Raw genomic sequence first — 27,438 nt, forward strand, 5'->3', positions numbered from 1 at the left:
AGAGCACTTTACCCTACACATACTCTAGAGTACTTTACATTACACCTACTCTAGAGTACTTTACAATACTTTACCCTACACGTACTCTAGAGTACTTTACCCTACACGTACTCTAGTGTACTTTACCCTACACATACTCTAGAGTACTTTACCCTACACGTACTCTAGAGTACTTTACATTACACCTACTCTAGAGTTCTTTACAATACTTTACCCTACACATACTCTAGTGTACTTTACATTACACCTACTCTAGAGTACTGTACAATTCTTTACCCTACACGTACTCTAGAGTGTCTTACAGTACTTTGCACTACACATACTGTCGTGTACTTTACTCTAGAGTACTTGACGCTACATGTACTTTATAATTGTTTACACTACATGTACTTTACAATACTTTACACTGCACGTACTTTAGAGTACTTTACACAACATGTTTTTAACAATACTTTACACTATATGTGCTTCATAATACTTGCACCATTTGACCCTAGTTTACATTACCCTACTTTAGATTTATGACCACAATGTCTATGATCACCATGGTATCGGTTCTATCTCCCGCCTAGGTTACAGTGCCGTGGTGTCAGACAGCACGCAGGACTCTGTCCTCACCAGTGCCAGCCAATCACAGAGCAGCCAGCCTTCCTGTTTGACCTCCACAGCCAATCAGCTGTGAGTGTTTGGTTCAGTGTATTCGTATCAATCAGCATTAAGTCTACGGTTATCGCCTCGCACATGGAAATAAGCCATCGGTCAGAAGAATCCTCTCCACCCTCTTCTCTTGTCTCCTCCTCCTCCTCCTCCTCCTCCTCTTCCTCTTCCTCCTGCTCTTCTTCCTCCTCCTCTTCCTCCTCCTCCTCCTCCTTTTCCTCCTCTTCCTCCTCCTCCTCCTTTTCCCCCTCTTCTTCTTCCTCCTCCTCCTCCTGCTCCTCCTCCTCCTCTCCCCCTCTTCTTCTTCCTCCTCCTCTCCCCCTCTTCTTCCTCCTCCACCTCCTCCTCCTCTCCCCCTCTTCCTCCTGCTCCTCCTCCTCCTCTCCCCCTCTTCTTCCTCCTCCTCCTCCTTCTCCTGCTCTTCCTCCTCCTGCTCTTGCTCTTCCTCCTCCTCCTCTTCCTCCTCCTCCTCTTCCTCCTCTTCCTCCTCCACCTCCTCCTCCTTCTTCCTGCTCTTCCTCCTCCTGTTCTTCCTCCTCCTCTTCCTCTTCCTCCCTCCTCCTCCTCAGTAAGGACAGCGGCCCCAGCCTCTTGGGGTCCCTCACCCTGGCCTCCTGCTCTGCGTCTCCTCTCTGCTACACGGAGGCGCACTCGTCTGGCAGCAGCCCCCTTCTCAACGGGCCCCTGTCCTACCCCCAGGCCTCTGACATCATCAAGGTGAGCCACCTCCTCCCCCAGGCCTCTGACATCATCAAGGTGAGCCCCCTGGGACCAGACCCCGAGACCCAGGAACCACCCAACGTTATATCGCCAAACATTTTCCTTCTCCTCCACTTCAAAACACCCTGATGATCAAATAACTATTTAATATTATATTGTTGGGGGCCAACATCCCAGGACCCGCCGGGACCCATCGGGGGTACAGCCTCGTCTAGTCCAGGGTTCACAGACCCTGGACCCACCGTCAACCCTGAACTAACCCTGAACCAACCTGTGTACCGTACTTCATTTTATACTGTTTTATAACGTTAAATAAATCTAGTTTGGGGAAGACTGCTGCAGCACAAGAGATGAATAGAGCTGTTGCCTTCTTGTGTAATGTGGGTTCAAACCTCTAGATGGTAGTTGCCCCATAAAGAGACTGTACTACAGGGCACACTGGTCTGAACTACGTTACCCATCATGCACTGTGTTCTGCAGCCCCAGGAGTCGATGAGCAGTCTGAAGACCATGGCCCATCAGGCGGCCCTCAGCTCTGGGATCGAGACGGACATGTCCTCCCTCCACCTCAACACGGGTAATACATCAATACACATGTATGATGTGTACATCAATACACATGTATGATGTGTACATCAATAAACATGTATGATGTGTACATCAATACACATGTATGATGTGTACATCAATACACATGTATGATCTGTACATCAATACACATGTATGATCTTACATCAATACACATGTATGATCTTACATCAATACACATGTTTGATCTGTACATCAATACACATGTATGATGTGTACATCAATACACATGTATGATCTGTACTTCAATACACATGTATGATCTGTACATCAATACACATGTATGATCTTACATCAATACACATGTATGATCTGTACATCAATACACATGTATGATCTGTACATCAATACACATGTATGATCTGTAGATCAATACACATGTATGATCTGTACATCAATACACATGTATGATCTGTACATCAATACACATGTATGATCTGTACATCAATACACATGTATGATCTGTAGATCAATACACATGTATGATCTGTACATCAATACACATGTATGATCTGTACATCAATACACATGTATGATCTGTAGATCAATACACATGTATGATCTGTACATCAATACACATGTATGATCTGTACATCAATACACATCTATGATCTGTACATCAATACACATGTATGATCTGTACATCAATACACATGTATGATCTGTACTTCAATACACATGTATGATCTGCACATCAATACACATGTATGATCTGTACATCAATACACATGTATGATCTGTACATCAATGCACATGTCTGATCTGTACATCAATACACATGTATGATCTGTACATCAATACACATGTATGATCTGTACATCAATACACATGTATGATCTGTAGATCAATACACATGTATGTTCTGTACATCATGCTCTGGGATCGAGACAGACCTGTCCTCCCTCCACCTCAACACTGGTAATGTACATATAGCCTTAAATATATATATATATATATACAGCAATAAATATATATACATCACTAACACTGGTAATATATAGACAGCAATAACACTGGTAATATATATACATCACTAAATATATATACATCAATAACACTGGTAATATATATACAGCAATAAATATATATGCATCAATAACACTGTTAATATATATATACAGCAATAAATATATATACATCAATAACAATGGTAATATATATGCATAAATAAATATATATAACACTGGTAATATATATACATCAATAAATATATACATCAATAACACTGGTAATATATATACATCAATAAATATATAACACTGGTAATATATATATATATATATATATATATATATATCAATAAATATATATTTCATAAATAATGAGAACTGAGTTCAGACCAACTGAGGACTGTCAAACACTTGATGACCTCACACAACGTGATACACATGATGTACATATTATATACACATGATGTACATATGATATGTACATGTGTATAAATTATATGTACATGGTGTATATATGATATATGTGTGATATGAACATGATGTATATATGATATGTACGTGATGTATATATGATATGTACGTGATGTATAGATGACATGTCCATGATGTATATATGATATATGTGTGATATAAACATGGTGTATATATGATATGTCCATGGTGTATATATGATATGTACATGGTGTGTATATATGATATGTACATGGTGTGTATATATGATATAGGGCTGTCAAAACGAACTTCGCTATTCGAATAAAATTCGAATTTTTCAAAAAAAGGAGAACATTCGAGTGCGGCAACTAACGTTCGAACTTTTTTTTTTTTTTTTTTTAGCAAATTTTATTGACAAGTCAAGAATTACATTAAACTTTTGCCTAGCAACGACGCAAATCAAAGTCAACGTGGTGCGTCGTGACGTTGCAATGGTAGCAATGGTGTTGGAATGGCACCTGGGTAAACCAATGACAAGGCGGTACCGTCGAATATGCGCGCTTTCTCTGTCTGACGTATCTTGGGTCATACCATTCGACTCATATATCCCCCTACATTTTTTCGAAAATAGACTTGACCTCCATCTGTTTATTGGATAAACGCATTTCCCAATCCCAGGAGTCTTTGCTCCATTCTACGTCAATTTAAGAACAAACAAAGAAATTAAACTGCAGTTCGTATTTTTTATTTATGACCATGCAAGTTCTGTAATGCCTGAACAATGAAGAATTAAATGTAAAGTAAAATAAAATTATAAATGTAAAACCATGAATGAAATATAGAGAGTAAGCAAGTGCAGGGGTTGACACTAAGGTTTCAAAAGCACTTGCCCATCGGGCAAGTACAGGTCAGGTTCAACTTGCCCGAATGTAATGTTCACTTGCCCAAATAATAATCAGAATCGTGAACGGGCCTCTTTTTGCCAGGCACCCGGCCTGGTTTTGGGGGGGCTCAGAAAAATCATCCTAGCTCAGACTGAAGCTGAATGTTAGCTTCCACACATGTGTTTAAAAAATAACAAACTTCTCTTCGTTTACTTATTTATCGAGCGGTCACATCGTGCCATGAAGTGATTTCAGTCCACAGTTGCAAGCTATCGCCAAGTTATATGTAGACCTGCATGATTTGATGCAAATGTACATAACTAAATGTCAGAGGTAGTAGCAAAGATATGTCTTTTTTAACTTTCAAGTTTCTTGTAGCTCTAACTGAATAATCACAATCGCGTTTCTAGTAGGTTGTCAGTCACGATACTGGATTTTCTAACTTCAACACTATTCCTGGAAAAAGATCGATATTCTATACCATTTTCGATATCAGGGGAAACGTTTTTTTCAGGAAAGAACATACCCAAAGTAAAGAGATTATATCTCCACAACTGCAAGGGCGATAATGTCATCTTTGGGCCAAAAGAAAGATTGTTGTGCAAGTGAAATATTCAATGGGGATAATGCTTGGTTAAAGTGAATAAAGCCATGGAACACAGCATAAGTGGAAGATAACATTTCCACCTGAAATAATTATCAGTATCAGTTGGTCGTTAACAGTTGGGAGCGCTGTCTTACTATGAGACACAAATAAGGTAGATATCTTACAATTTTGACACTTGACACCTCTATTTAAAGTTCAGGGCAATCGAATGCACCAAGCCAAACACTCGCAAATAAATATATGGCCACTAGATTGCGCTGAAGAATATGTTTTCTGATTGAAGGCAATTTACCTATTTCCTAAGAAACCTTCTCTTATTCATTGATTGAAAACACCATGTTAAGTTGCAAAATTTGGCCCAGATACTGGATAATCTGTTTATGGCGGTTTTATTCGATCAGAATCAACTTTGTGGACAAAAATCACAAAGGTAATACTTCATTTTTGGTTGTTAAAAGAAAAGGGGACGTTTCTTCTTAAGTTGTTATTTGCGAGTTTTAGTCACAGAATGATATGGTTTGGACTGTTGGAATAAGTGGAGGCTCAGCTTTCATGTAATATATACAGTAGTTTGTGAGGGTCCAATTTCGTGAAAAAGATCGCTATTGCTGTGCGCATGTGCACAGTTATGAAACACAAAACCGTGTTCTTGACTTTCCTTGATAATTTGCCTCAATCCAAAGTACTTCCAAACTGCACTCCTCCATCACTACTCCATTTAACTTATACCTAAACCGTTCGCGGAGGTGCTGCACTTGAGATGCTAGCTGTGTTGGCTAACCTTTAGCGAATCACTGCCAGAGACCGCACTGCGAGTGAGTGACAGAAGGCGGGGCTATATTCGCACTGAAGCGATGCGTGTCTGTTAACTCGCTTTCCGAGAGAAGAGAAGACAGCGCGCTGATCAATTGCAAATACTTCTATATTGTGTGGTTTTGCGGAACAATAGGTTGTTCTGCAGTTTCTAAAAACATTTGAATAAATAGCTTTTATATTAACATCCACCCAAAATCCACTTGCCCGTTCGGGCAACCAGAAAAAATCTCAACTTGCCCAAACATTTTTTTTACTTGCCCCGGGCAAGCGGGCAACCGTTAGCGTCAACCCCTGAAGTGGTATAAATATTGGTGGGACGTCCGACATACTATATAGCAGGCATCTCCAAATGGCGGACTGCGGTCTTGACGGTCCTATCCGGACCCACGACCAATTTAAAAAAAAAAAAAAATTATAAAAAAAAGTTTTTTTAATTTTTTTTAAGATGTAATCTGACGTAACGAACGAATCAAAACGAACGAATCAAATAAACAAATCGTTATAGTGAACTGAACTGAAAGAACTAGTTCCCGGAAAAGAATCATTTTGCCCATCCCTAGTGTGTATATATGATATGTCCATGGTGTATATATGATATGTCCATGGTGTATATATGATATGTCCATGGTGTATGTATGATATGTCCATGGTGTATGTATGATATGTACATGATGATATGATGTGTACATGGTGTATATATGATATGTACATGGTGTGCATGTATGATATGTACATGATGATATGATATGTACATGGTGTGTATATGATATGTCCATGGTGCATGTATGATATGTACATGGTGTATGTATGATATGTACATGGTGTGTATATATGATATGTACATGGTGTGTATATGATATGTCCATGGTGTATGTATGATATGTACATGGTGTATGTATGATATGTACATGGTGTGTATATATGATATGTCCATGGTGTATGTATGATATGTCCATGGTGTATATATGATATGTCCATGGTGTATGTATGATATGTACATGATGTGTATATATGATGTGTACATGGTGTATATATGATATGTCCATGGTGTATATATGATATGTACATGGTGTATGTATGATATGTACATGGTGTGTATATATGATATGTCCATGGTGTATGTATGATATGTACATGATGTGTATATATGATATGTCCATGGTGTATGCATGATATGTACATGATGTGTATATGTACATGGTGTATATATGATATGTCCATGGTGTGTATATATGATATGTACATGGTGTGTATATATGATATGTACATGGTGTGTACATATGATATGTCCATGGTGTATGTATGATATGTACATGATGTGTATATGTACATGGTGTAAAAATGATATGTCCATGGTGTATGTATGATATGTCCATGGTGTATGTATGATATGTACATGATGTGTATGTATGATATGTACATGATGTGTATATATGATGTGTACATGGTGTATGATGTATGCGTGATCTACACGTGATGTATATATGATGTATCTAAACTAGGGATGCACCGGTTGTGAAATTCTGGGCCGATACCGATCTTTAAAATAACAATTTGGCCGATAGCCGATACCGATGTTTTTTTGTTGTTGTCGTTGTTATTTATTCCCCCTTTTGTCCCAGGGAAACAAACCCTAACCCCCCACGCACGCACGCACTTCGTATACACGCTCACACAATGACACCGGGAGCGGCTTTTATGATTTGTATGAAATCAATCTGTTTATTTCAACCACTGCGCCATCAACATTCAACATCAGTATTATTTATACGTGGGCTTAGGCAGATAGGCCTGCATGCTCCGAAAACAGATCGCTATTTATTTTACTGAACACAGCCTACATGACGGTGAACTAGACACGTCTTAAAAAAATGGAAACTATGGCCATGAAGTAACTTTACACGGTGTATTTTTAAAATGTATTTGTTACCAGCATTCGTAGTGTTGATCAGCTGGGAAATAGTCTGTCAAAGACGTTGACGTCGCTTAGCAACAGAGGACGCTGGGGTTGACCGGACTACTTGCGGAGTGATACCACAGAAAAAAAAAAAAAACACTTTCCTTGAAAGCGGTCATTATATGCTTAGCAACGGTGAATTATCAAAAAATTATGAACCACCGGAAGTTGTGAAGGTCCATGCAAGTGAACGGAGCGTTCAACAGCATCAAAAAGAGCCGTGCAATAAATAACGATTCAACATTCATTATTAGATTTTCTACGTGACTCAGACTATTCGACTATTTGACAATCGTTGCCCATCCCTACTATACCACTGCCTACTCAATGAGACGGGTTCAGTACTTGCATAGCCCAAAAAAACAACAAACTGCTTATGGCTGATCTTTCTCCAGACAGTGAAATACTCCCACACAACCGACATCTTCTTTCACTTTTATTTGTAAACAAAACACACGTGCACGCGGCAACCGCCCGCTTCCGTCATCATGCCAGAGGCGCGTCCAGCCAGCGGCTGTTATGGGTGGTACTATTGGTAGCCTACAACCTGTTGCATCTTCTCCGAAACTGCAATTCAGACCGCAAATAACCAACACAACATTTAGCCAGCGCAAAATGTACCGTATTTTCCGCACTATAAGGCGCACCGGATTATAAGGATGAATTTTAGAACTGTTTTCATCTCTATGGCACACCGGATTATAAGGCGCATAGAATAGAAGATACTATAGTCAAACGTTTGACTGGGGTTGCGTTATGCATCGACTAGACCGAGCTGTGCTAAAGGGAATGTCAACAAAACAGTCAGATAAAGTCAAACTTTATTAAGCGTTCTGACAACTCTGTTAACCCTCATGGTAACGATGTTCAAACGTTAATGTGCATATTAACAATATCTCCCAGCCTTGTTCAGTTGTAAACGCGTAAAAGAAACAGTCTGATACCGCTAATTCAAACGTTAGTGCATACCTCAACATTGTTCAGTTACGTATAACGCGTAAAGCTCACTTTTTCAGTTCATTCCCTCGAATTCTTCTTCAGTGTCCGAGTTGAACAGTTGGGCGAGTACGGCATCCAACATGCCCGGCTCCCTCTCGTCATTATCCGAGTCTGTGTCGCTGCTGTTGCCTGGCAGTTCAGTGATTATTCCTGCCTTGGTGAAAGCTCGGACCACAGTTGAGACTGATATATCAGCCCAGGCATCCACGATTGGCAGATAGTGGCGTAAGTCGCCCGGCGCTGTCTCCCTGTCTTGGTGAACGTGTGTTCGCCTTCTAAGTGCTCGTGTGTTCGCCATATAAGGCGCTCCGGACTATAAGGCGCACTGTCGTTTTTTGAGAAAATGAAAGGCTTTTAAGTGCGCCTTATAGTGCGGCCTATACGGAATATGATACAACAGATAAACGTCGGCCACTGCCATCGGTTAATGGCATCTTATTTCCTGATAGGCCGATGGCAGTCAACAACGCAAATATCGGCCATTACGATGATCCACCGATACATCGGTGCATCCCTAATCTAAACGCGATGTGTGCGTGATCTACACATGATGTGTACATAATGTGTCTAGACAGGATGTGTGCGTGATCTACATATGATGTGTACATGATGTGTCTAGACACGATGTGTGCGTGATCTACACATGATGCGTACATGATGTGTCTAGACACGATGTGTGCGTGATCTACCCATGATGTATCTAGACACGATGTGTGCGTGACGTTTGAGCCCTCCTCCTCAGACGTGTTCCCCAGCACGACGGCCCCCTCAGGACCCCCCTCCGGGCCCCAGACCTCCCTGTCGGAGGTGAGCATCCCGCCCTCGCTGGGCGTGTGCCCCCTGGGGCCCGTGGCGCTGTCCAAGGAGCAGCTCTACCAGCAGGCCATGGAGGAGGCCGCCTGGACGCACATGCCCCACCCCTCCGACTCCGAGAGGATCAGGTGTGTGTGTGTGTGTGTGTGTGTGTGTGTGTGTGTGTGTGTGTGTGTGTGTGTGTGTGTGTGTGTGTGTGTGTGTGTGTGTGTGTGTGTGTGTGTGTGTGTGTGTGTGTGTGTGTGTGTGTGTGTGTGTGTGTGTGTGTGTGTGTTACCCCGGTGGTTGTTGCAGGCTGTAGCTGATGAGGAACCGCTGCTACTAGCTAGCTAACCTCTGGGTTGTTGTGTGTTGGCATAATGCTAACCTCCGGGTTGTTGTGTGTTAGCATAATGTTAACCTCCGGGTTGCTGTGTGTTAGCATAATGTTAACCTCTGGGTTGTTGTGTGTTATCATAATGTTAACCTCCGGGTTGTTGTGTGTTAGCATAATGTTAACCTCCGGGTTGTTGTGTGTTAGCATAATGTTAACCTCCGGGTTGCTGTATGTTAGCATAATGCTAACCTCCGGGTTGCTGTGTGTTAGCATAATGCTAACGTCCGGGTTGCTGTGTGTTAGCATAATGCTAACGTCCGGGTTGCTGTGTGTTAGCATAATGCTAACCTCTGGGTTGCTGTGTGTTAGCATAATGTTAACCTCTGGGTTGCTGTGTGTTAGCATAATGCTAACGTCCGGGTTGCTGTGTGTTATCATAATGCTAACGTCCGGGTTGCTGTGTGTTATCATAATGCTAACCTCTGGGTTGCTGTGTGTTAGCATAAGGCTAACGTCCGGGTTGCTGTGTGTTAGCATAATGCTAACGTCCGGTTGTGTTGCAGGCAGTACCTGATGAGGAACCCATGCCCCACGCTGCCCTTCCACCACCAGGTTCCGCCGCCGCACTCGGACTCGGTGGAGTTCTACCAGCGGCTCTCCACCGAGACGCTCTTCTTCATCTTCTACTACCTGGAGGTAGGCTCCCCCCCCCCCCCCGGTAGGCCGGGTCTGACTGCTGAGGTCCTCCCACTCTCTGCAGAGCGGTGATCGTACATCACCTCCTGCTCACAGCAGCTCCACCTCCTCACTCTGACTCACGACTACTGCGCCTCTGCTCACCGTCAGATCCGTCTCTCCTCCTCCACTCTCCTCCCCCCCCATCTCCTCTCCTCCCCCCTCATCTCCTCTCCTCCCCCCCCATCTCCTCTCCTCCCCCCTCATCTCCTCCCCTCCCCCGTCATCTCCTCTCCTCCTCCTTTTCTCCTCTTACCTCGTCTCCTCCTCTCTCCCCCAGGGAACGAAGGCTCAGTATTTGGCAGCGAAGGCCTTGAAGAAGCAGTCGTGGAGGTTCCACACCAAGTACATGATGTGGTTCCAGCGCCACGAGGAACCAAAGACCATCACGGACGAGTTTGAACAGGTAGGGCCCGCTCAAGGTTCCTTCAACATGGTTCCTCTCAAGGTTCCTTCAGCATGGCTCCTCTCAAGGTTCCTTCAGCATGGCTCCTCTCAAGGTTCCTTCAGCCAGGTTCCTTCCCCAACGTTCCTAGGTCTGGTTTGAAATCCGTCCCCATTACAGTAGAACCACTGGGGCAGTAGAACCACTGGGGCAGTAGAACCACTAGGGGCAGTAGAACCACTGGGGCAGTAGAACCACTGGGGCAGTAGAACCACTGGGGCAGTAGAACCACTAGGGGCAGTAGAACCACTGGGGCAGTAGAACCACTGGGGGAGTAGAACCAGTAGGGCAGTAGAACCACTGGGGCAGTAGAACCACTGGGGCAGTAGAACCACCGGGGCAGTAGAACCAGTAGGGCAGTAGAACCACTGGGGCAGTAGAACCACTGGGGCAGTAGAACCAGTAGGGCAGTAGAACCACTGGGGCAGTAGAACCACTGGGGCAGTAGAACCACTGGGGCAGTAGAACCACTAGGGGCAGTAGAACCAGTAGGGCAGTAGAACCACTGGGGCAGTAGAACCACTGGGGCAGTAGAACCACTGGGGCAGTAGAACCAGTAGGGCAGTAGAACCACTGGGGCAGTAGAACCACTGGGGCAGTAGAACCACTGGGGCAGTAGAACCACTAGGGGCAGTAGAACCAGTAGGGCAGTAGAACCACTGGGGCAGTAGAACCACTGGGGCAGTAGAACCAGTAGGGCAGTAGAACCACTGGGGCAGTAGAACCACTGGGGCAGTAGAACCACTGGGGCAGTAGAACCAGTAGGGCAGTAGAACCACTGGGGCAGTAGAACCACCGGGGCAGTAGAACCACCGGGGCAGTAGAACCACCGGGGCAGTAGAACCACTGGGGCAGTAGAACCACTGGGGCAGTAGAACCAGTAGGGCAGTAGAACCAGTAGGGCAGGAGAACCACTGGGGCAGTAGAACCACTGGGGCAGTAGAACCAGTAGGGCAGTAGAACCACTGGGGCAGTAGAACCACTGGGGCAGTCGAACCAGTAGGGCAGTAGAACCACTGAGGCAGTAGAACCACTGGGGCAGTAGAACCAGTAGGGCAGTAGAACCACTGGGGCAGTATAACCAGTAGGGCAGTAGAACCACTGGGGCTGTATAACCACTGGGGCAGTAGAACCAGTAGGGCAGTAGAACCACTGGGGCAGTAGAACCACTGGGGCAGTAGAACCAGTAGGGCAGTAGAAACATTTACATTTAGGGCATTTAGCAGACGCTTTTATCCAAAGCGACTTACAATAAGTACATTTGTCATAAGAAGTGCATCAATATATCGCTGTCGGTACAGAAAGGATGTTCATAGAACCAAGTGCAAGAACCACAATCGCTAGGCTAATCAATTCCCGTGTTACAGCCATGATAGCATCAGTTGCTACACAGTTAAGTGCTCTAATACAATACAGTGCAATACAATACAATACAATGGTGGCCAGAAGGGGGGGGGGGGGTGGCTATGCAGTGACGAGGTGGACTCTGAACAGGTGAGTCTTGAATCTTTTTCGGAAGATAGTGAGCGACTCTGCGGTCCTGAGAGCGGCAGGGAGCTCGTTCCACCACTGAGGTCCCAAAAACCACTGGGGCAGTAGAACCACTGGGGCAGTAGAACCACTGGGGCAGCAGAACCACCGGGGCAGTAGAACCACCGGGGCAGTACTGACAGTGCTCCTCTCTCTAGGGGCCCTCCATCTACTAACAGTGCTCCGCTCTCTAGGGGCCCTCCATCTACTAACAGTGCTCTCTAGGGGCCCTCCATCTACTAACAGTGCTCCTCTCTCTCTAGGGGCCCTCCATCTACTAACAGTGCTCCTCTCTCTAGGGGCCCTCCATCTACTAACAGTGCTCTCTAGGGGCCCTCCATCTACTAACAGTGCTCCTCTCTCTCTTGGGGCCCTCCATCTACTAACAGTGCTCCTCTCTCTCTAGGGGCCCTCCATCTACTAACAGTGCTCCTCTCTCTAATAATAAATAATAATAATAATTTTATTTAAAGGGCGCCTTTCAAGACACTCAAGGTCACCTTACAGAGCATAAAGTTATAAGACAGAGGTTAAACATGAAGAATTAATAACACTCAAAAGACGACTAAAGTGAAGGGGGGGACCTCACTAACCACCACCAATATGTAGCACCCACTTGGATGATGCACGGCGACCAATCGACGCCCGAACGCTCACTACACACCAGCTTGAGGTGGAGAGTTAGGGATGAGGTGGAGAGTGAGGGAAAAGAACATTTAAACTATCGACAAATTCCCAGTAACAATCCGTCCAAGAAACATAGAAGACAGTGTGGGGAGACAGGACGGAGAGACTGTCAGGCGCTTGTTCACGGAGAATCATGCGGCCCGCATTATATAAGAAAGTTTCAAAGCTAAGACAAGAGGGAACGAGGGGGAAAAAAATTGTCAATACCCCAAACTATGCTCCTGTAAGGGGGGCACAGTGTAGGGATTAGCAAAAAAAACCACCTCAACACATAAGCATCACATCAAAACATCACAAACGCATATGGGAGGGGGGAAGGGGCAGGGGAGGGGGGAGGGAGTCCAGTAGGCGGTGAGTCCAGGGGGGGTGTGTGTGTACTCAGTCTTGTGTGCGTGTGTGTGTGGGCTCAGGGACTCCATCTCCAATGGACCCAACAGTGTCTCTCCGATAGCTGGTGACGTGGGCCGTGGAGACGACCTCGAAGAGTTCCGACCAGAGATAAAGTTCACAGGAGGTGGGGGGAGGACTTTGTGGGGGGAAGGGTGGCAGGGCATCCGTCTGCATAACAACTCTAGGGGCATAATAACTCTAGGGGCCCTCCATCTACTAACAGTGCTCCTCTCTCTAGGGGCCCTCCATCTACTAACAGTGCTCCTCTCTCTCTAGGGGCCCTCCATCTGCTAACAGTGCTCCTCTCTCTAGGGGCCCTCCATCTACTAACAGTGCTCTCTAGGGGCCCTCCATCTACTAACAGTGCTCTCTAGGGGCCCTCCATCTGCTAACAGTGCTCCTCTCTCTCTAGGGGCCCTCCATCTACTAACAGTGCTCCTCTCTCTCTAGGGGCCCTCCATCTACTAACAGTGCTCCTCTCTCTAGGGGCCCTACTCTCTCTAGGGGCCCTCCATCTACTAACAGTGCTCCTCTCACTAGGGGCCCTCCATCTACTAACAGTGCTCCTCTCTCTAGGGGTCCTCCATCTACTAACAGTGCTCCTCTCTCTCTAGGGGCCCTCCATCTGCTAACAGTGCTCCTCTCTCTCGGGGCCCTCCATCTACTAACAGTGCTCCTCTCTCTAGGGGCCCTACATCTACTAACAGTGCTCCTCTCTCTCTAGGGGCCCTCAATCTACTAACAGTGCTCCTCTCTCTCTAGGGGCCCTCAATCTACTAACAGTGCTCCTCTCTCTCTAGGGGCCCTCCATCTACTAACAGTGCTCCTCTCTCTCTAGGGGCCCTCCATCTGCTAACAGTGCTCCTCTCTCTAGGGGCCCTCCATCTACTAACAGTGCTCCTCTCTCTAGGGGCCCTCCATCTGCTAACAGTGCTCCTCTCTCTCTAGGGGCCCTCCATCTACTAACAGTGCTCCTCTCTCTAGGGGCCCTCCATCTACTAACAGTGCTCCTCTCTCTCTAGGGGCCCTCCATCTACTAACAGTGCTCTCTAGGGGCCCTCCATCTACTAACAGTGCTCCTCTCTCTCTAGGGGCCCTCCATCTACTAACAGTGCTCCTCTCTCTCTAGGGGCCCTCCATCTACTAACAGTGCTCCTCTCTCTCTAGGGGACCTACATCTACTTCGACTACGAGAAGTGGGGCCAGCGGAAGAAGGAGGGCTTCACCTTCGAGTACCGCTACCTGGAGGACCGCGACCTCCAGTGAGACCTGGTCCTGGTCCTGGTCCCGGTCCCCTGGTCCCGGTCCCCTGGTCCCGGTCCTGGTCCCGGTCCCCTGGTCCCGGTCCCCTGGTCCTGATTCCGGTCCTGGTCCCCTGGTCCTGGTCCCGGTCCCGGTCCTGATCCCGGTCCTGGTCCTGGTCCGACTTACGCTGACATTCCTGATGGAGCCCCTCCCCCACGCAGGGCGGGTTCTGAGACGTGGAAGCCCCCCCCCCCCCCCCCCCCCCCCCTCCTGTTTAATGATGTTTTTTTACCCCCCGCCCTCTGGAAGAACTCTACCACACACCCTCCTCCTACTCCTCCTCCGTTGGACTTTGATTTGCTAGTCTGACTCCCCCCCCCCCCCCCCCCCTTCTGAACCAAAGATGATTGGTCACCGCGCAAAGTACGCCCCGCCCCCTTCGCTTGACTGGCCGCAGGGTGGTCCAATGGACAGTGCGTCCATAGCTCCTCCTCACCTTAACGCCATGGGCCGCGGCTAGGCTCCTTCAGCCAGTCCCTGCCCCCTCTCAGGCCCCGCCCCCTCTCAGGCCCCGCCCCCTCACAGGCCCCGCCCTCCCCAGGTGCTCCCCTCCAAAGGAGTCAACCAGCCAATAGGGCGGGGTCTCATCGTCTGCACTGAACTGCTGTCCGTCAAAGCGCTCAGTGGGGGGGGTCCCAAGGCCTCCACCCCCGAGGCCCCCCCCCCCCCCCCCCCCCATCCCGCCCTCAGTGAGCCGCTAACACACCTAGCCCCCAGGGCGGGGGCCGCTAACACACCTAGCCCCCAGGGCGGGGGCCGCTAACACACCTAGCCCCCAGGGCGGGGGCCGCTAACACACCTAGCCCCCAGGGCGGGGGCCGCTAACACACCTAGCCCCCAGGGCGGGGGCCGCTAACACACCTAGCCCCCAGGGCGGGGGCCGCTAACACACCTAGCCCCCAGGGCGGGGGCCGCTAACACACCTAGCACGAGGGAGTCTCCCCGTCGGTAGGAGGAACGATGAATCATGAATCCCCCCGGCAGAGCTCAGGTGACTCCAAGGCCAGTGAGAGCTCAGCTGACTCCAGGGCCAGTGAGAGCTCAGCTGACTCCAGGGCCAGTGAGAGCTCAGCTGACTCCAGGGCCAGTGAGAGCTCAGCTGACTCCAGGGCCAGTGAGAGCTCAGCTGACTCCAGGGCCAGTGAGAGCTCAGCTGACTCCAGGGCCAGTGAGAGCTCAGCTGACTCCAGGGCCAGTGAGAGCTCAGCTGCCTCCAGGGCCAGTGAGAGCTCAGCTGACTCCAGGGCCAGTGAGAGCTCAGCTGACTCCAGGGCCAGTGAGAGCTCAGCTGACTCCAGGGCCAGAGAGAGCTCCAGGGCTTCCTGTAGGGGAAAGCATCGCAAATTGAAAGGGCCAATCATCCCGAAACCTTCTGTGACTGGACAGGATCGAGACAAGCCCCCCCCCCCCCCGCCCCCCGCCTCTACAGTTCCTTACCGACGTCACAAATGTCACATCCATTGCCAAGTCAACCTGTTGTAAATTACTTAACACACCCACACACACACACACACGCACACACAAAGATCACTGCCCCGTAAAAACACACAAAGTCCACTGCCCAGTGACTACAATAGCGCATCCAAAACTAAAACCACACTTCTGAATCCACTCCCTTTGACTGCATTAATCATTATGGCCAACAGAATCACAATAAGGTTTGGCCAAGATACCGTCTGCTCTGTAAGCTCCTCCCTTCCTGTCTCCCTTCTTATCTCCCCCCTCTCCCCCTCTGTGTTACTCCAGGTCGATGTTTCCTTCGTTCTCAGGAAGTGGTTAACATAATAAATGAGGAAATGTACCAGCAGCTGCTGTCACTACAGCACAGAACCACAGGCCCCCCCCCCTCCCCCAGCATCACTTTCCCGCCTAAAGTAGCTTCTTTTTTTCCTAGCCCAGCTAGCTAATGTTCCAACGGCCTTTTCATTTCATCTGTCTTTTGTAAAATGATTATTATCCTCCATTGTTCGGAGCAAAACCTGTAAGAGAGACGTCTTCTACTTTGTACTCGTCGTACTGTTCGTATAATGAGACGTTTCTACGGGGTCGGATTTTAGACACAATGGTCCCGTGGGGTCTCTCTTCAGGTTTGTAAGCCGGTTGTTTTACGGAAAAATAGAGCGATTCACTCGACCAACGGTCCGGCTTTTAATGTTTCATTTAGCACATTTTGGCGAGCAAAATCAAAGAGGTCCAGACGGTTCGAGAGCCGCCAGATGAACTCGGGCTAGGCCTCAGCAGACCGCATAGAGACTCTAGTTTTTCAACCTCTCCTTTTTGTTTTTCTTTTTTTGTTTGTTGTCGTCATGACAGCATTGAAAAAATGACACTTGTGAAGTGTCCGTGGAGGAAAAAACTAAGTAAATAATGACATAAAATGAATAAAGGATTGTAAAATATTATTAAAAGAATTACTTTTCAGAAGAGCTGGCTTCCTGTCTTGTCTCATTGTGTGCGTTAGGGGACTCTGTGTTAGGGGGTGACGCAGTCGGACGCGGTCTGGTGACGCCGGGATCAAGGTTGTTCGTCGTTCGAGCATCAGACAGTTTTCACCCCGTTTCCCAAATGCATTGTTGTGTAACGAATGTCGAAGAAACACTCGTAGCTAACGAGGGCTCCAGGGGTACTCGTAGAGGGCTAAGAGCATCGCAACTTTAGCCTCAGTGGAGTCACCAGCTGGACATTCAGTGGTATTGGATGTGTTTTATTAAAACAGTCATTTCGCAATACCCCAAAAACAGCAGTTACTGACGATGTATTACTCGTACACTACTGTTAGATTTAAACAGCAAAGACAGACCTGTTCGAAGAGAACGACAACATTTATTGCAGCAATTAAAAAATTCCCAAAATGTTTGCGTAGCCGAAATATACAGATAAAGCTTCACGTCACAAGCTATATAATAAAATAACACGATTCCATTGCTCTTGTGTGGGAGGTCGCTTTGGAGCTGCATTGGCTGTCTCCCTATTTTAATTCAACTATCGTGGTTAAAATGTCTTCATAGTTATAGACAGAAGACACACATGAATCGTGCTGAGACCAGTGGGTGTCGGAAGATTTCTGCAGGCGTTTTTTGTTGCGATTGTTTGCCATAAAGCACTAGCCGCTTCGGTGAGGCTGTGATGACGCTCACTGTCTCTTGGACCGTTTCTAGACGGTTCCGAACATCCCTGATCTCGGAGGGCACTATCGCCCAGTTGAGTGTTTCTGCAGTGAACGTAGACTGCTGCGGGATACCGGCGATGCGTGCCTGAACGCAGCGCACTTTCCCGCTTACATTGCCAGCACAATCATACCCCTGCCCAACAATACGGCCAGGATGTAGACTAAGCTCTACTGATCGGGTCAGCAATAGCCGTGTCAACACCTAGCTTCTGCGTTTTGAATGATAATGAATGGAACGTTGTAATTGTAATGTTTACACCAAAGATTCTAGACTAGAGTGCGCGCCAATCAATGAAACCTTATGCAGAATTGCTGCGCTAAGCGCGTTTCAGAAATCAGCACATTAAGATGAATGCAGTTGAAATCAGCACGTTAAGATGAATGCAGTTGAAATCAGCACATTAAGATGAATGTAGTTGAAATCAGCACGTTAAGATGAATGTAGTTGAAATCAGCACGTTAAGATGAATGCAGTTGAAATCAGCACATTAAGGGTTAGGGTTAGTTATGTCGTCGTCACACAACCAATTATTTCAGGGGGAAACAGCCGTGAATAAATGTACCCACAGTGCGTTCAGGATTAGAACTGATATAGCATATGTCGGCCTAGGCCTAATCAATTGTGTTTTAATATTTTTAGAATTCATATAATTGTAGTCTATGCTTTTCGTACAATAGTCTGCTGTTGGCCTTGATTGGGAGAATTGTTTTTGCTGCCACACTATGGATTCATCCAACAACATTCCTGCGTCTCCCCCTCCTACAGAGCCCATTTCAGCACCGTGCCAATGGACCGTTAAGCCTTCGAACGTAGAGTGGTGCACGCACGTTCATGTTAAGAGAGGTTTTGGGAAAGGCACTTTTCTGATAGTTTGAAAGATCATTTGTGAGAATGTTTGTATGAGCGTGGATCCATCGTTATCGGGAAACTGGGCCCAGAACCGCTGGTGCAGGAGGCGTAGAGACAGCATATCGGTGTGGAACTCTTCTCCTCATACCGAGCGGCTTTCAGCCTCTAAGGGAAGCTTTGGGGAACCAAGCGGAAAACGGGCTGCGTCAGGGAGCGACTCCGGGAGCGCAGGGCCCCCGGCCGTCCCTGTGGACCCCCGCCCGCTCGCCTTAATATTACATGGAGCCGCGCCCCACGCCGCCGACGGCTCTTAGCCGTTTTGATTGTGCTGCGCTTTGTGCGTTGGGACAAAGCTCTTACGGGGGCGGGGGGACCTCACTCAGCGTTCCTCGGGACCTGATGTCACGCAGGTGTTCAGCGCGGAGGGCTGCCGTGTTCAGGGCTTTTAGCGCTCCCCGATGTCAGCACGCTAAGCTTATTGGTTTATTGATGCCCTAACACGCAGAGACACTAATGGTTGAGGGTGTTCATATTTGTGGGGATATTAATATGTAATATAAGAGTTTAGGAACAGGGAAGAGACTCCCAATAACTAACCACTTGGTGTCCTTCCCATGAAGCAGGTACCTCTCCCCAGCACACGGTAGGGTTGGCCTCCAGCCCTCCCCCTGCCCCTAGAGCTAGGGTTAGCCCCCCCTAGAGCTAGGGTTAGCCCCCCCCGAGAGCTAGGGTTAGCCCCCCCTCCTAGAGCTAGGGTTAGCCCCCCCCCTAGAGCTAGGGTTAGCCCCCCCCCTAGAGCTAGGGTTAGCCCCCCCTCCTAGAGCTAGGGTTAGCCCCCCCCCTAGAGCTAGGGTTAGCCCCCCCTCCTAGAGCTAGGGTTAGCCCCCCCCTAGAGCTAGGGTTAGCCCCCCCCTAGAGCTAGGGTTAGCCCCCCCTCCTAGAGCTAGGGTTAGCCCCCCCTCCTAGAGCTAGGGTTAGCCCCCCCCCCCTCCTAGAGCTAGGGTTAGCCCCCCCCCCAGAGCTCGTGTTTTGGGGGCGTGTCCCGTGTTTTGGGGGCGTGTCTCGTGTGTTGGAGGTGGGAGGTCCGCTCAGCCAGGCTGTTTCCTAAGCCTTCTATAGCACAGCTTTAATGATCTGGTCTGGACTCACTGCTGCTTTAATAAACCAGATGACTACAGAGTGACTCAGTTGAAGTCCAACAACAATAATGGGTGCGTGTGTTTGTGTATGGCTATGTTTGCATGCATACGTGTATGGTTGTGTGTGTACATGTAGGTGTCTAGTGTGTGTGTGTGTGTGTGTGAAAGCTTTTGTGTGTACATGAACGTGTGTGTGCTTTCTGTCCAGGGTTGTGTATGTATGGTTGTTTGTGTGTATGTGTAAGCGTTTGTGTCCTGATTTGTGTGTACATGTAAGCGTGTGTGTGTGTTTGTGTATGTCTCTATATATATGTGTGTGTGTGTGTTGGCCCCAGGACTGTTTGACTCATCCCTGTGTGTTACAAGAGCTGCTCTCTCTCCCTGTCTGTCGGTCTTTGTCTCTCTCTCTGTCTGTCTGTCTGTCTGTCTGTCTGTCTGTCTGTCTGTCTGTCTGTCTGTCTGTCTGTCTGTCTGTCTGTCTGTCTGTCTGTCTGTCTGTCTGTCTGTCTGTCTCCGTCTGTCTGTCTCTCTGTCTGTGTATCTTGCTCTCTGTCTCTCTCTCTCTGTGTCGCTCTCTCCGTCTGTCTGTCTGTCTGTCTGTCTGTCTCTGTCTCTCTCTGTCTGTCTTGCTCTCACTCGATCTGTCTCTCTGTCTCGGAGCTCCTGATATTAGTGATGTACTACCAGCATCAGCCACCAGGGGACCTGAGGTGCTGGTCCCGGGAGGAGGAGGAGGGGGGATGGAGCCAGCGACAGCAGACCGAGGGCGTGTTCACACCAAGAACGCCCTTTAGTTCGCTCTTTGGTCCGGTCCAAAATACAATGTTTATATACAATTTTCGCAACAGTCCCAGAATTTGACAACAAACCCACATGTGTGCAAAGATTGTTCAATCATTGGGCAAAAAGGTCTGGGGCGGGTAAAGCACCAGTGAAAGGTCTGGGGCGGGGTAAAGCACCAGTGAAAGGTCTGGGGCGGGGTAAAGCACCAGTGAAAGGTCTGGGGCGGGGTAAAGCACCAGTGAAAGGTCTGGGGCGGGTAAAGCACCAGTGAAAGGTCTGGGGCGGGGTAAAGCACCAGTGAAAGGTCTGGGGCGGGTAAAGCACCAGTGAAAGGTCTGAGGCGGGGTAAAGCACCAGTGAAAGGTCTGGGGCGGGTAAAGCACCAGTGAAAGGTCTGGGGCGGGTAAAGCACCAGTGAAAGGTCTGGGGCGGGTAAAGCACCAGTGAAAGGTCTGGGGCGGGGTAAAGCACCAGTGAAAGGTCTGGGGCGGGTAAAGCACCAGTGAAAGGTCTGGGGCGGGTAAAGCACCAGTGAAAGCTAACAGTCATGGATATCCAGCGTGATGGCGTCAACATGGAGCTAAGGGGGGACTGAGTGTCTTCTATCGGACCCAAATATCAAACAGACGTTCCGTCTCCTCTTGGCTCCATGTTGAGCCTCAGCTCATTTTCACCCGACGGTCCGGCAATGTACTGCTTATCTTGAGTTACAGCTAATCAAACAATAATTCCCATAATGCGTGCGGCTGAGCGGGTGTCTTTTACACCAAAAGAGGCGTTTGATCTTTAGAACTGGATCTGACTGAGGTGCGTTCGCTTTCACATCTCAAGCGAATTCCTCCAGGGTTCGTTTGGAAGTGAACCAAGACCACCTCTCCGGCAGGGTCTGGGTTTGGTCCGCCCCAGAGTTTGATGTGATGGTTTGTATTCACACCAGCCCAAAAGGTCCGCACCAGCGTTTTTTTGGTTTGGTTCAAACCAAACAAGGCAAGTGTGAGTTTAGGTTACGAATCGACCTGGATCTGGATCAGGCCCCCAGGCCCGGGGCCCCCCGCCAAGGACTGGATCGCCTGGCTCACTAGACCTCTTCCCCAACTAGAGCCCTAACCCAATGAGACCCCTTCCCCTACGCTGGGACCGAGCTCGGCAAGCTTCCAGACCAGCCCTCCTAGTCCGACCGATTTCTACTGCTGCTTTATTATCTCCTATATCAGTTTACCTTAGCTCTACTGCTGCTTTAATATCTTCTATATCAGTGTGCCTTAGCTCTACTGCTGCTTTAATATCTCCTATATCAGTGTATCTTAGCTCCTACCTACTGCTGCTTTAATATCTCCTATATCAGTGTGCCTTAGCTCTACTGCTGCTTTAATATCTCCTATATCAGTGTACGTTAGCTCCTCCCTACTGCTGCTTTAATATCCCCTATATCAGTGTGCCTTAGCTCTACTGCTGCTTTAATATCCTCTATATCAGTGTGCCTTAGCTCTACTGCTGCTTTAATATCTCTTATATCAGTGTACCTTAGCTCTACTGCTGCTTTAATATCTCCTATATCAGTGTGCCTTAGCTTTACTGCTGCTTAAATATCTCCTATATCAGTGTGCCTTAGCTCTACTGCTGCTTTAATATCTCCCTATATCAGTGTACCTTAGCTCTACTGCTGCTTTAATATCTCCTATATCAGCGTGCCTTAGCTCTACTGCTGCTTTAATTTCTCCCTATATCAGTGTACCTTAGCTCTACTGCTGCTTTAATATCTCCCTATATCAGTGTACCTTAGCTCCTCCCTACTGCTGCTTTAATATCCTCTATATCAGTGTACCTTAGCTCTACTGCTGCTTTAATATCTCCCTATATCAGTGTACCTTAGCTCCTCCCTACTGCTGCTTTAATATCCTCTATATCAGTGTACCTTAGCTCCTCCCTACTGCTGCTTTAATATCCTCTATATCAGTGTACCTTAGCTCTACTGCTGCTTTAATATCTCTTATATCAGTGTACCTTAGCTCTACTGCTGCTTTAATATCCGCTATATCAGTGTACCTTAGCTCCTCCCTACTGCTGCTTTAATATCCTCTATATCAGTGTACCGTAGCTCCTCCCTACTGCTGCTTTAATATCCTCTATATCAGTGTACCTTAGCTCCTCCCTACTTCTGCTTTAATATCCTCTATATCAGTGTACCTTAGCTCCTCCCTACTGCTGCTTTAATATCCTCCATATCAGTGTACCTTAGCTCCTCCCTACTGCTGCTTTAATATCTCCTGTATCAGTGTACCTTAGCTCCTCCCTACTGCTGCTTTAATATCTCCTGTATCAGTGTACCTTAGCTCCTCCCTACTGATGCTTTAATATCTCCTGTATGTATCAGTGTACCTTAGCTCCTCCCTTCTGCTGCTTTAATATCTCCTATATCAGTGTACCTTAGCTCCTCCCTACTGCTGCTTTAATATCTCCTATATCAGTGTACCTTAGCTCCTCCCTACTGCTGCTGAGTGCCGACAGTGTCCGGAGCGGTCCGTACCGGTTTGACGTGACTGAATATGACTTAACAACGACGACGTGCACCACGGTTCACGATACCCCGTGGGGAAGTTAGTTTTTTCTTGGTGTATATATTATAATATATATACATATTTTGTTGGATATTCAACAGATAATCGCACATTTAATCAGCGGTTTCTGCCTAACCCTAACCCTAACCCTAACCCTAACCCTACAACCAAACCACCACTGGCTCCTGACCCTAACCCTAACAACCAAACCACCACTGGCTCCTAACCCTAACAGCCAAACCACCACTGGCTCCTAACCCTAACCCTAACAACCAAACCACCACTGGCTCCTAACCCTAACAACCAAACCACCACTAGCTCCTAACCCTAACCCTAACAACCAAACCACCACTACTGGCTCCTGACCCTAACCCTAACCGTAACCCTAACAACCAAACCACCACTACTGGCTCCTGACCCTAACCCTAACAACCAAACCACCACTGGCTCCTAACCCTAACCCTAACCCTAACAACCAAACCACCACTAGCTTCTAACCCTAACCCTAACAACCAAACCACCACTGGCTCCTGACTGCTTGCTTTTCTCAGAGGGACCCCTCATAAGATGACATATTTTCCACTCTCAATTTTATTTTATTTTTAAAAGAATCCTAGGCTATTCATTTCCTATTGAAAATAGCTTTTTGCTCAATAGCTTCCATGCTATGGGAGCCAAACAGCCAAAAGCAATGCTGAACTGTTCTATCAGTTGGTGCTCATTAGACACACCCAAGGATAACAGTTTGTTTGCACCTACAATTGTATCTAATAAAATAGAAAATATTCCAACGATACGAAGCTTAATGCAAATAGGTGAAGTGTTCCTTTAAGGAATAAAGTGCATCTTGGCAGAAGTTGTCGTGGCCCCCCATCCACACCCCCGGCCCCCCATCCACACCCCCGGCCGACCGTTGGTCCCACCGCTCCTCCACTGCATACAGCAGGGGGGCCAAACTGAGGCCCGGGGGCCAAACTGAGGCCCGGGGGCCAAACTAAGGCCCGGGGGCCAAATGCAGCATGTTGCTTTCTTCTAAGTGTCCCGCAATGACATTCAATTGCTTGTTCTTACCAACAATTGAACAGATTTGCATGATTGAGTTCTATAGCATCATTGAAAGTCTTGGTTTTTCATAGCTGTTCTTACACTTTAACTGGTTGCAAAAGCGGCACTCTTGGTTTTGTTTTGGCCCTTGACGGTGTATATTTCACTGTATGTGGCCCATAAGCAAAAAGGTTTGGCCACCCTGACAGCAGCATGCAGAAGAACTACATACATCACGCAAAGAAACAGGGTCGTAGCCAGGATTTTTCAAATGATTGAGGCCAACATAAAAGTTGGTGCGTATGGATAAGGGGGATCTGGGGGGATTATTTTGAATTCGGTAGATGTGATTTCCTTTATTCTGTTGCATTTTGGGGATGGCCAATACCTAAATTCAATTAGATTCACAGCCTACATGGTGACCTGCAGGGAGAAGCTTACACTGCATACAATCCTACTCTACGGCCATTCCCCCAGCCATGGCTGACCATGGGGTTGGAGCTGTTTTAACAATGGGTGCCTTGGCTTTGCTGCTTGGCCCACCATAGTAATATAATGAGCCACCACACTCAGGTTGGCTGAAGGCCTGAGGACCAGCAGGTGGCGTCCATGAGCTTGATTGATGCCGACCTTAATGTACATGAAGAAAGAGTTGGCACTTGGAAGAGGAGTTGAGTTGAGCAGTACACGGAAGTTGATAATGGGGCGGTTCCAACGTGGACAGAAAAACGAATGAACAGCCCTCCGGCGACAGGCAGTAGGAAGAGATGGCATCGCCAACGCTTTCATTTGTCACAGGTTTGGAGAGACAGCAGAGCAGGTCCTCTGTGACGCTAGCTGTGGTCAACAGAGAGAAGGCGTCTTCAGACGGGTTGAGGTCGACGGCATGTCAGACAGGAGTCCGCACTGAGGTGATGCAAAAAGGTTAGCTACCACCAAAAATGAATTTGAACATTCGGGAATATAGACTTTGTGCGTGTCTAATTAGTACCACCTAGTAGAACAGTTCTGCACTGGTTTGGGGTGTTTTGGTCCCAGAACATAGAAGCTATTGAGCAAAAATAGGATTCTTTAAATAAAATTGTAGTTCCAAAGAATGCTATTATCTTTGTTTGGACATATTAAGTCCCACCTAATCGAACAGTTCTGTATTTGTTTGGGATGTTTTGGTCCCATACCATGGAAGGTATTGAGCAAAAAGAAATGTTCTATAGGAAATTTACAGGATTCTTTAAAAAAAAAAAAAGTACCGACAATTATTATCAAGCGGCTTTGACGTTCCGCATTGATCTGGAAATGGATCTCAGATATGTTTTGTCTTAAGGTCGCTTTATTGGACCTATTACTTTATTGGACCTATTACCTTGAGAAAACAAGGATATTATTCGCACACACACACACACACACACACACACACACACACACACACACACACACACACACACACACACACACACACACACACACACACACACACACACACACACACACACACACACACACACACGGGCTCCTGTTAATCAAGAAGACAGCGGCTGGGGGATAGGTAGGGGGGGGGGCTTGGGGGATAGAGGGGGGTGGGAGGGGGGTTGTGGAAAGGCCAATCAAGATTCTCTGTTAATTCTCCGTCGAAATCCTAATTAACGCGGAGGATTGTGGGCCATGGGGGTTCTCATGGGAAGTGATGACACTGCATTATTCCCCCCCCTCAACGGGCCCCTGACGCCCCTAAAGGCTCCACGCCCTGCTGGCCATGAGCGATGAGCAGTCAGTGCAGCAGGTTCGATCGCGCGCGCGTAATAACCTCCGCCCTCAACAGCTCGCGCGGGTTGTGTCGCTAAATCAGAGCGACGCGCATTACGCCGCCACGCCGCGTCCTCCTTTGTCTTCCCTTTCCCTGCACGCACGCGAGCGCATGGACACGCGCACTACCGCGGATCGGACGCCACTCGGGCTGTACGTGTCCTCGACGGTTTGACTGGAGCGGGAACGCGTCTCGGGCGGTAGAACGCCCGCGCGTTGCCCAATTGGCTCGCCATTCGGCGAATGCAAACGAAGGCACGTGCCATATCGTCCAATCAATGACACGCGCGAGGGGCGCAGCGGACCTTGTTGAAAGCCATCGGTGGGGGAAGAGGGGGGGTTTATGAGAGGGCTTGGGGGGGGGGGGGGTCTATGAGAACATCGTCGCGCTCCGTGGAGGTTCTGGCGTCAGACAAGGAGCGACTGCCGCTTCACCGGCAGCGCTTCACGCGGACCCGCGCACGCGATCTTTTTAACGCGCGCGCGCCCCCCATGCAGCTTTTGTGCGTCGGTCTGGTTTTCCACACCAGAGGATCCTGACGCGGTCTCGGTCTTCCCCGGTGGATTCCACCGGATTTCTTCCATACCTGGGATTACAATGAAACATGTAGACGACACGCGCGCCAGCCCCAGAACGACTGCCGACCCCCCGGAGAGAGAGCGAGAGCGCGAGAGGGAGAGAGAGACCTACAGGTACTGTCATGAACCCTCCGGGACGGAGCGCGCTTCCTTCCTCCTCCAACTTCAAAGGCAATCGGCGGATTTTCGCCCGCAAAACACAACCCAGAGCATTGATAAACCCGCGCGCACGTCGTCGTCCGAAACGCCGCGAGGTCGTCGGTGCGTCGCTCGGTTGGCGGGGAACTGGTCGGCATTGTCTCGCGCTATGTGGCGTTTTATTCTGTGTGTCGAGGAGGGCGCGCGCGCGCGCGTGTGCGTGTGTGTGTGTGTGTGGACTGCCATGTTTTGCGCGTATGTGTGTGAGTGGACTGCCATGTTTTGCGCGTATGTGTGTGTGCATGTGGCGACTGCCGTGTATGTGTGTGTGTGTGTGTGTGTGTGTGTGTGTGTGTGTGTGTGTGTGTGTGTGTGTGTGTGTGTGTGTGTGTGTGTGTGTGTGTGTGTGTGTGTGTGTGTGTGTGTGTGTGAGATGCCTGTTGAAGCCGTTATACCGCGTGTCGTCCTCCAAGGGCTGAATCCAACTTCATATTTAATGGAGAATGTTCTCGATCATCCTGGTTCAACACGGCACCCAGGTGAA

At 48.1% G+C, this 27,438-nt stretch overlaps 1 protein-coding gene across 2 annotated transcripts in view; it reads left to right on the top strand.

The window, feature by feature from the left end:
• cnot3b (CCR4-NOT transcription complex, subunit 3b) overlaps window positions 1-15,012 on the top strand; it is a 30,871-nt gene extending 15,859 nt beyond the window's left edge. For both annotated transcript variants that reach the window (XM_056582487.1, XM_056582486.1), the window contains 7 exons: window positions 573-678; window positions 1,227-1,374; window positions 1,858-1,954; window positions 9,353-9,551; window positions 10,303-10,435; window positions 10,755-10,880; window positions 14,694-15,012. In XM_056582487.1, coding sequence (XP_056438462.1) covers window positions 573-678; window positions 1,227-1,374; window positions 1,858-1,954; window positions 9,353-9,551; window positions 10,303-10,435; window positions 10,755-10,880; window positions 14,694-14,792 — 908 coding nt within the window. In that variant the 3' untranslated portion in view covers window positions 14,793-15,012. The remainder of the gene's footprint in view (window positions 1-572; window positions 679-1,226; window positions 1,375-1,857; window positions 1,955-9,352; window positions 9,552-10,302; window positions 10,436-10,754; window positions 10,881-14,693) is intronic.
• The last annotated feature ends 12,426 nt before the right edge of the window (window positions 15,013-27,438 follow it).

Source organism: Gadus chalcogrammus, chromosome 22, assembly GCF_026213295.1.
Source record: "Gadus chalcogrammus isolate NIFS_2021 chromosome 22, NIFS_Gcha_1.0, whole genome shotgun sequence".
Taxonomy (NCBI): domain Eukaryota; kingdom Metazoa; phylum Chordata; class Actinopteri; order Gadiformes; family Gadidae; genus Gadus; species Gadus chalcogrammus.